Here is a 9,777-nt window from a genome sequence, read left to right as displayed (position 1 = left end):
GAGGTTATTTTATAAAGGGAAAAAAAAAAATATATATATATATATAGAAGTATTTATATGTTCTTTTTGTGAAAAAGAAAAGAATGAATTTGTTCATTAGAAGAAATCATAATAACACTTGGTAGCGAAACTTCTGATGGCAAGGCAGGGCCGGACGCACATAGGCCCAGAGGGGGGCCCTGGCCCCACCCGATAAAAAACCATTTCAATTTTAGTGTTAAAAAATTATTTTAATTTGAACCCTTGTTAATCAAAATTATGGTTTGGTCCCCTAATTCTTTGGGCCGATCCATCCCTGCTCCTGAGATCCAGGGTTATCTATGCTTAGCAAGTTTTAACAGTACACCAACTCTTTGGAAAACTGCCACGGACACTGCACTGACCAGACATGAACATGGTAACTGTTAGCAATAAAGGTTTTTCCCTAATTGAAACAATTCAGATCAGTTCACTGTAATTTCTGAACAAAGAACACTGAAAATAAAAGTGCAAATGCAGGAATTCTATTATCACAGCCTGTTACGGTAATTTAACAAATCTAAAACAGCATAGGAGGATATAATCCAAAATAATAACAGTAGTCTCTCCCTCTCCTATCCTCCTGTTGCATATCCTAATGACTTCAATTGCCAGGAGAATTGGCTCTGCTCTGAAAGTAGCGTTGTTCACTCCAGAAGATCAGTCGCGCTCGCTAATGGCAGTCAGATGTTCATCGATCTCCTCAGTTGGCAACACTCTGAAAACTCGACTGTCTGCTCTCACGACACCCACCTGAGATACACCAAATATTTATAACTTATCGCTCAACCACAGCCAAGCCCAGCAGTCTGTCTCTGCTCTCATAAATAAACAGATCAAAAAGTAGCAAGCTGAAAAATAATCCAAATACATCCTACAGGAATCAAGACAGTGACTAAAAACTGAATGACATGTTTGTGGAAACTAATAACTAGTAATACTAGAGTTCAATGAGAAGCTATGGATGGAGAAAAAGAGGAGTCGGGGAGTGGGGGTCTTAGAATTCATCAGTTAACTTTGCTGGAGAACACAGCTACTAGCATTTATTTCATTTTCAGTCATTTTGATCACATCATCACTAACTACTGAAGACGAAAAGGTTAACATTAATACCTCAATCTCAGTAGCCTTGAAGTCCTCTTGCAGAATAGATTGCAGAGCAGAAATGGCAGTCTGCATGACAGTAACAACTGTACTATTAGGACCTCTAAATATAGAATATCAGCTTTGAAACAGGTAGAAAACTTATCAAATCATCAAAATGAGATTTTCCCTAATCAATCTAATAAAACCAGAAACTAATAATCCTTTTCCGATAGAACATAAGCTATTTCTATGCACGAATAATCAAGCTGCCTAGGAAATTAGATAATTCATGATGTTAATCTGACAATATCCCTAAAATTTTGTACTGAGTTGAACTCAGACTTACTGAACTACGCTAGTTAATCTCCACTGCAACCTCAGAACAGAGAAAATGCAAGAACTTGAAAAGTTAATGTCAAATATTTATGCAAGTTAAACCCTCTGTCTCCAATTCAATGTTTGATGGGCAAAAAGTAAACATATAAAGAATGAGAGAGAGAAAACCTCACATGCAAGCTAATTTCCCCCTTTCTTCTTTTCTAAAATTTGCCATAAAAATTTAAATGAATATGCCTTTTAGCAACTTCCATTTCAAGAAACCAAAAAAAAAAGAAAAAGACACAAGTACCTGCACAGTTTCCTCATAGGAGAAAGCAGGGTCATTTTTCATTTTCTTTTCCAAGAAATTGATAGCCTCTTGTTCTTTCAATCCAGCACTTGTGGCCTGCAACATATATTAAATTCAAAACCATGATCCTTGAGCACAAAATGCCTTGAAGTTTTCACACAAATCAAAGTCAAAATAAACTATCAAGGAGGAATCAATTAATTCAGTCTTACAAAAGAAGCATACTGAAGTGTGATATATAATGTTTTAAATGCTTAATACAAAAAAATATAGCATAATGCTTTGAGATGAAAATTAGTGCGCGTTAGAGATTTTTCCTCAAGACCTTAGCTTATTTTTTCAAAATGGCAGTTAGCCTTTTACAAACATGTTTCCTTTTATTACATCAGAATTCCCAACAGCATGATTTAAAATATCCAAGAATGTAGAAGCTCCTACAGCAAGATTGCTATCAATTTATACTCATCATTACCAGATGTTTCAGATTGTTTTTGGGCGGGCTCCAAAAGCACCAATGACAATAAAATCAGTGGTTAAAATCAACTGATCTACTTCAAACCCGCCAAAAATTGCTAGCTTTATAATGATGATCACAAATGTCATACTTGCATATGCATACCTTGCCATTCAGACACAATATACATAGCATAAACATCATTAATTAATTAATGCACTTTGGTGAAAGGATCAGTGTTCCACCTACCTTGTGACCAAAGAAGTGGCCAGCTGGATCACACTTGTAGAGTTGAGGCCCATTCTCTTCATCAATACCTAAGACCATAGCAACTTCAAAGAAAATACATGAAAGATGTTAGAATAAGTAGAAGCAAAACAATTAGTAACAATTAATGGTTATTCATGGTCAAGCATGCATATATTCATGCATCTGAGCATAACTACATATGATTAAACTTGTGTTGTACATGCATGAATTCAAACATGTTATGAACAACAAGGGATAGAAGCCACATAAGCATTAATGCACATAGGTGAGAGAAAAGGGATAGAAGAATTAAAGACTAGCTACATACCTACTCCAAGGGGTCTCATGTAAGCATGCTGAGTGTAAACCTGCGATTTGTCTGCAATCCTATAGATGAACCAAGCATATAGTTTGAGTTCAATATGATAATTAGTTACCATAAACTAAAGGGAAAAAAATCTATCCAAATGATCACAGACGAATAGCTGAGATTGAAAACAATTATAAGAATGCCAGAGAAATATGCATTAGAGAAACTATTTTAAGTCCCATCAAGGAGCCACTGTCTTATGCCACAAACTGAGGATATATCCACAATGAATGAGAATGTTTTAAAAATAGCCAAGGCTCAGTTTTCTCAATTGGGCAGCAAGCATTCAAATACAAGCTTAACTTAAGAGTGGAAACGAATACAATTTAGAAAAAATCGCCACATATTGAATAGTTGCAGCAAGGAACATGGTTAGATAGTACAAGTTCCACTATTGCATATATTGACAGAGAAATCCAATACCATTTGGCCAATACATCTACAGGCATTTCATATCCATATCTGAAACGAAACTCAGCTGCCTCATTCCGTGCTTGCTGGACCAAAGTTCTTGCATCAGCTGAAGAATGACATTAAAAAATCAACTTTCATGCGTGTAATCCATAAAAATCAATCAAAACAAGAGTCTAAACTAATGACTGCTCCAATAATTTGCAAAACCAAATTGGGAAGCAAAGAAAAGTTCACATCTTGAAGAAAAACCATATGCTACATGGCAGTTCAATCCACAGACAATAAAGAATTACCCAACTAAGGTTGATCCCTTATTGCATCAAAACACAACAAAAAAATTCAAGAGTGACATAAGCTGACCTGTCATCCCAGTAGCCAACAATCCAAGGTACTTGGTAATAGGAAAAAGGTTAGTGACACTAGTCTGATCCAAAAGCTTGTCCTGCTCATATTCAAACCAATTAATTACCCAATGGAGCAAAACCCAGAATTCCCAGATCAAATAAAGAAACGAAACTCACTTACCGGAACCTTCTTCTGTGTGACAACACAGACAGAGTCCTTTCCACGAACTCCGATCGAAGTAATGGCAGCTGCCTTTACCGCCTTAAACGCATATTCTGCAAAAATTCAGTCAGAAAAAAGAAGGAACCAATAATTATAAGTGACGTTGTGAGAAAATTTTAATTACATACCGACTTGGAAGAGGCGACCTTCGGGGGAGAAGATTGTGATATGACGATCGTAACCACCTCCACTTCCTCTACTCATTCTTTGTTTGTTTGTTCTCTTTGCTACCTAGATTATTATTATGATGACTGCGAATAAGGAATTGCTTCAACTGCAACTCGAATTGATTTTCAGGACAAAACTGACTCCCTGAACAAGAAAACTTAAATACTACTTTGTCCAAAATACCCTCCAAATCTTTAAGTTTGCATTAGAAAATAGGGTCGTTTAATAATAATAATAAATAATATTTTTGATTTTAATCAAATATTTCATTATTTTTTAATTATATTTGATTTAAAGTAAAAGTTTTATTTTGGTAAAATTTGTTTTTTTTTTTTTAAGAGAATGGACTCTGTGTGTGCAAATTCACGGGATGAAATTGTACAAAAAGTTAATTTTCAGATAAATTTTACATTATTTTCAAGTTAGGGACTAATTCTTAATCTTTATATTAACGGGTTATCGATATTGAAAAAACGGGTCAGCGTAGTAAAATCTGGGTGACGATCAGAGACAGAGAAAGCAACAGTATACAATCATGGAGGAAATAGAAGCAGCGAGGAATAGATGCCAAAGAGTCATAGAAAACGTACAGCGATTACCTAGGCGCACCACCATCTCCGACTCATGCTGCCGCACTCTCCTTAAATTAGCCTTCTCTGAGCTCCATTTCCTCTCTCGATTTCATCCTCCTCCTTCACTACCACTCAGGTACCCGAAAAAGAAAAAACTTCAAATTCTTTGCAATAATCAATACTTATGATTATAATTTTTGCAGTGTCAACATTGGCCATTTAGAAGCTGTGGTTCACCTTCTCGAGCAGCCATTTGTCACAGCAGTTTCTCGCGTTTGCAAGCCAATTCCTATCAAAACGAATACGAAAAATGTCCATGTTGATATAGTTTGTATTGTCAATAAAAACCCGGTTTGGATAATTGTATCTGATAGGAACCCAGTTTATCTTTCTTGGAATGGATGCATAAAATCGAGAATTGAACGAATCTTGGCTACGGCTCGTTCTTCCAAGATAATGAAACCTTCGTCGATTCTTCTTTTTTTCTCTCGTGGACTTCCTGATTTTGTCTTTGAGAAGATAAAGAATGAATTTGGGGCATTTCAGGTTAGATTGGAGTTTGATTTCCACTGCGAGGAACTGGAAGGTGACTGGATAAATGTGCTTCAAAGACCATATCAGGATTCAATTTTCCTTGAAATAAAGGTTGAAGATAGGTCTATTCGAGAATCAGTTGTTGATGCTGATTCTGTTGATTCTGTTGGGCCGGTGGTGGAAGAAGGGGATGCCAAATCAAACTTGGAGGATAATTCTACCTTTTGCTGTCTTATTTCAGGAATGAAAAGTGATGGTGATGTTATAAATTTTGACACCACAGCGCTAATTGCTCTTGTTTCAGGCATTAGTAATGGTTGTACGGATAAACTTTTGGCAACTCCAGAGATTCAGTTGAGGCAGCGGTTTAAGGGTAATTTTGAGTTTGTGATTGCACAGGTAAATTTTTATACCTGAGTTTGTATTTATTTCTATTCAGAACCATAAGATATTCGGAATATTTATGCATACATTTTTTAGCATAAATTATTGTCTTCTTTTTATGTATTGTACTGGAAATTTACTACCTTTTGTCCAAAGCGTTTCAATGATGAGTCTATAAGCAAAAATAGATAGCGGGTAATTTGCATTTATAGTCACTAAATTTAGGCCTTAATTTCATTGCAATCACCAGAAATCAATTTGTTGTTTGCATTAAGGTCAATTAATTTTCAGTTCCAAGAAGGTCACAAAATGAAGCACAATGTGATCACTAAGGTGTGCACTATAATGATGCAGCTATTTGCTTATTACTTGATATTGTATAATAACTTCTGTCTGTGTTTGGGAATTTCTGAAGTTTAGTTGGCCCTTCCAATGGACCAATCCCCACCCCCCACCCCCCCCAAAAAAAAAAAGATGTTATTGCATATTAACATCCAAGTTCAGTTTTGAATGAATCATTTCTCAACCTCCTGCCAGGTCTTGTCTGAAATCAAGAACCCAATACATGCAGAATTGGCTGGTGTAATATGTGGAAAGAAGGGAATAATATGTGAAAGTGTTCTTGCAGAGTTCAAAGAACTGATCTTGTTGTGTGGAGGGCCTAAAGAGAAGCTAAGGGCTGATAAAATACTGAAACACCTCATGTAAGTTATTAGCAGGTTATTCTTTCATTAAACTACTAAATCTGATATAATACAGCTCAAGATTAAATTGATATAGACAATTACAAAAAGTTATGGATTAATTTGGTGATTAGCTATCGTTTACAATGATGAAGATCTGTTTATTTTGATATGACAAGGTAAACACGCTTAACAGTAAGGTCCTTTGGATTGTTGCAAAGGTTTCCATCTTTACCAGGACTTTGAGTGAAGAAGGGGTTGATGCTGTTGTAGTGGCTACCAACTAGAAAGCACATGACCTGCATCCCAACCGCAACACTCCTTTAATATGATTATTATGAGTGCTCTGTCTAAGAAATTATTGACGTCACTTATTCATATTGTACTTATAAACACTAGTTAGACTTATTATGCCACTGTTGTTAATGTTATGTTACTATTGAATATTGAGAAATATTAATCAGGCTACATGTTAATGTTACCACTAGTAAGCACATGGAAAAAAATCATGTGATGTTTGAGAGAAGGAGATACCAGAACTTAAAACTAGTTGAAAGGGTCTTGGCTGATTCCAACTCCCAATATTGAATATACTAATTAAGGTTCAGAGACTGTAAAACAAGTCTATTGGTTCAGACCTGGGCTGAGGGCAGGCAGCATTTTCTATTTTATATTCTGAATATCGTTTCACATTTCATTTTTAGTTCTATCAATTGATAATCTGTGTATTAATACTGAGAAATTGGACAGGTTTGTGCCTGATAGTCCTTCAGAACGCATGATGTGCCTCCCAACAACTAGAAAGCTGGCTTTGAAAAACAAGGTGGTTTTTGGGACTGGTGATAATTGGCATGCTCCAACTTTAACAGCAAACACGGCATTTTTGAGAGCAGTTTCACAGACTGGGATGTCCCTGTTAACCATTGAGCATAGACCAAGGGCTTTAACAGGTGACTAGCAGAGTAGAGCGTAATTCTGGGGGTAATTGCTGAAAAACTAATGATATCTATATCCATGACAAATTACGAAATCCCCTTTTATCTTTTCTTCAACCAGTTGCTGCACATAAATAGGCACTTTGACAAATCAAAAATTTTAATGATGTGCAATAGTTTCTTAAATTAATCAAATGGAGTGCTTTTTGACATAACTAGAACTTGTTCAAGAACTACATGTTAGTGGAAGAATGGTTTAACTTTACTAAATTGTAAATATCAGAATAAATTCACAAAACAATTTTGCTGTCATTTACTGCTAAGTAGAGGCATCGATTCATTGAAACGCTAGAAAGGAACTTTAGTATCCCATCTTCTAGGACTCTACATATTTGTTGAGGAGGAAACTATCAAATGCTTTTACTTATACTGAAATATGTGGTCTACATACTTAATTTGTTACAGAGAGGAAGCATAATGAAGAGCTATTAGTATTGTATTGTGTGTTTTCTTCCAAATCTATGTGGGTTCCTTTTGTGGGGATTTACAAATTATGTTCCCGCCTTTTTGTTTGCTTTTTAGTTTCTATTTTGTTCAAATTCCTTGCACATAGATGAATTTTAAAAGTTAATTTAATTATTAATATATGATAGTACTAATAATTTTAATGTTTTAAACACTTAATCTTCCACTCATATAACTTAAAAATAATCATTACAAAAAATTCCAGCGAAAATTATTTTTATGAATATCAATGTTTTCTTCGACTTAAATTTCTATTTGAGATCAACTTTTTTTTTCTAAAAATATTGGTAGTGTGTATGCATGTATGTACTTATGTTGTGTGCGTGAATTATTTAGCTTCGAATACTATAAATTAAAATTAATCAAATAAAATAAAATCTCCTCAATGTTACAAGAAATGAATCAAACAAGAAAAAAAACAGCAATGAAATAGAAAAAGAAAAAAAAAATCAGAGTTTCAATCTAAACTTGCAATTACTAGCTTTAATGCTAATGATATTGTTGGTAGTTAAGCTATCCACAACCAAGTTACAATCTCCCAAGATCCTCACCTTCCTCAGCTTCAGTCTCCCAAATTTCACAGCAACTGGTGCGTCCACCTTAAGGTCCAACGGAATTTGTCCTGTTTGTTGTTGTTCTTGTAATGCTTGCATTAAAGTGCTTCCATACTGTGTTTGTCCACTTAAGCTAACATCTAGCTTTGTTACGTTCCTATGACCTTGATAGAACTTTGGTATTGAACCTGCACAGAGACGTGTCTCTCCATACCATACACTCAAATGTCCTCCCTTCTCATAGTAAATACCTATTTTCTTGTTTGGATTATTGGCTGTGATCTTGACATCAAATTTCGCATAAAGACTCGCGTCAAAATTGAGCCTTAGATCACTTATTCTCAAGCTATAGACAGAATATTTGGGAATTTTGGGTTGGAAGATAAGGTAGAGAATGCCAGCAATGGCGCCGATGAGAATTAGTACAAAGAAGATAATACCTATTGTCCAGCATATGCACTTGCAGCAACAGCTTTTTCTCGTCTTCTGCGGTTCTGGGTAAATTGTTGCTGGAATATCATTATTATTACATAATGGTGGTGGTGGAAGAGGACGAAGAGGAGGAGGAGTGGTGGCTTTGTCTGACATTGTTGAACCTGGAGGCACCAACGGTGATGTTGGTGGCGGTGCTTCCACATCTGCCACCATAGGGTGAATTTTCTGGCTATCTGTCATGACTTGCAACTTGTGTTTCTGCATTGATAACTGGAAGTAAGAGAGAAAGAGGGTTGTTAACGTATTGTTGCTGTTGTATATGTATGTAATGTATATGGAGCTCAATTTCTTGTATGACTTTTATTCTTTAGAGATTTGCTTTTGTGTGTGAAAGTTGTACTTTCTACACCTAACAATGCCATAGATATGGAGGTAGTTTAGCAACATATTGGAAGCACTATTTCCAATTTCAGGACCAGTATAATGTTTATAATATATATTGGGGTAGTTCAGCTAAATAAGGCATAACTTCCAATTTCACCACGAGCTTTTCGAATAGTTGCAATTTCACTCTAAATCGACCTTCGGTACTCTAAACTTATCAATATGGAGGCACTCTAAAAGTGAATTGCAACATCCTGAACTTTTCAATTTGTTGCAATTACATCCTAAAAATAAACTAAAGTCATAATTTTGATTAAAATAATGTAAAAATATGAAATCTGTATCCAAGTATTTAAACAATAAATACTAAAATGAAACCCATGTGTTCATATAATAAATAAATAAAATCAAGATTGAATTTTTGATTTTAAAATTGAATCAATTTTAAAGTGCAAAATAATGAATTGGCTATTAATTCAAATTAGAGTGTAACTGCAATGAAATTGATAAGCTCAGGGTGTATAAGTACAAAGTCGATTTAAAGTGAAATTGCAACCATTTAAAAAGTTCAGAGTAAAATTGAAGATTAAGTTGTTATATATCTCTCTACAAAATCTTTATATATTGTTTCATCATTATTATTTGAAAAATACCGTAAAGTCTTCAATGTTTGATCATGTTGAATTATTTAATCATTCTATTATTTTTGCCCTAGATGAAAGACTAAATAGTAATTCAATAATAAATGTAATGAATAAATTGTGATATACTAAAATGAATAATAGACATAGTCAAACATTATAGTTATTTAATGGCA

At 34.7% G+C, this 9,777-nt stretch overlaps 3 protein-coding genes across 3 annotated transcripts; 1 reads left to right on the top strand and 2 right to left on the bottom strand.

The window, feature by feature from the left end:
• Nucleotides 1-404: 404 nt before the first annotated feature.
• LOC105640031 (proteasome subunit alpha type-6) lies at nt 405-4,109 on the bottom strand. The gene is made up of 9 exons (XM_012224238.4): nt 3,915-4,109; nt 3,745-3,839; nt 3,580-3,661; nt 3,229-3,325; nt 2,764-2,822; nt 2,436-2,518; nt 1,733-1,828; nt 1,132-1,191; nt 405-771 (listed from the first exon to the last, which is right to left on the bottom strand). The coding sequence occupies exons 1-9, from the start codon at nt 3,988-3,990 to the stop codon at nt 679-681; spliced, it is 741 nt and encodes a 246-aa protein (XP_012079628.1). The 5' UTR covers nt 3,991-4,109; the 3' UTR covers nt 405-678.
• A 307-nt stretch (nt 4,110-4,416) lies between these two features.
• LOC105640023 (uncharacterized) lies at nt 4,417-8,969 on the top strand. Its single transcript, XM_012224230.4, has 4 exons — nt 4,417-4,662; nt 4,730-5,459; nt 5,982-6,148; nt 6,878-8,969. Exons 1-4 carry the CDS (start codon nt 4,490-4,492, stop codon nt 7,083-7,085), a joined length of 1,278 nt encoding a protein of 425 aa, XP_012079620.1. The 5' UTR covers nt 4,417-4,489; the 3' UTR covers nt 7,086-8,969.
• LOC105640015 (Late embryogenesis abundant (LEA) hydroxyproline-rich glycoprotein family) lies at nt 8,037-8,840 on the bottom strand. Its single transcript, XM_012224219.4, has one exon. It carries the CDS (start codon nt 8,838-8,840, stop codon nt 8,037-8,039), a length of 804 nt encoding a protein of 267 aa, XP_012079609.1.
• Nucleotides 8,970-9,777: the final 808 nt, after the last annotated feature.

This window comes from Jatropha curcas, chromosome 9 (assembly GCF_041381405.1).
Source record: "Jatropha curcas cultivar XTBG-Jc1 chromosome 9, XTBG_Jcur_1.0, whole genome shotgun sequence".
Lineage (NCBI taxonomy): Eukaryota > Viridiplantae > Streptophyta > Magnoliopsida > Malpighiales > Euphorbiaceae > Jatropha > Jatropha curcas.
This window is presented reverse-complemented; position numbering and strand designations above follow the sequence as displayed.

Coding starts and splice junctions, on each gene's coding strand:
- LOC105640031 (XM_012224238.4), bottom strand. CDS start 3,990: ATGAGTAGAGGAAGTGGAGGTGGTTACGATCGTCATATCACAATCTTC. Junction 2,519..2,763: donor CATGAGACCCCTTGGAGTAG/GTATGTAGCTAG, acceptor TTTTCTTTGAAG/TTGCTATGGTCTTAGGTATT. Junction 1,829..2,435: donor GCCACTTCTTTGGTCACAAG/GTAGGTGGAACA, acceptor TATATGTTGCAG/GCCACAAGTGCTGGATTGAA.
- LOC105640023 (XM_012224230.4), top strand. CDS start 4,490: ATGGAGGAAATAGAAGCAGCGAGGAATAGATGCCAAAGAGTCATAGAA. Junction 4,663..4,729: donor CCTCCTTCACTACCACTCAG/GTACCCGAAAAA, acceptor TAATTTTTGCAG/TGTCAACATTGGCCATTTAG. Junction 5,460..5,981: donor TTGAGTTTGTGATTGCACAG/GTAAATTTTTAT, acceptor ACCTCCTGCCAG/GTCTTGTCTGAAATCAAGAA.
- LOC105640015 (XM_012224219.4), bottom strand. CDS start 8,840: ATGCAGAAACACAAGTTGCAAGTCATGACAGATAGCCAGAAAATTCAC.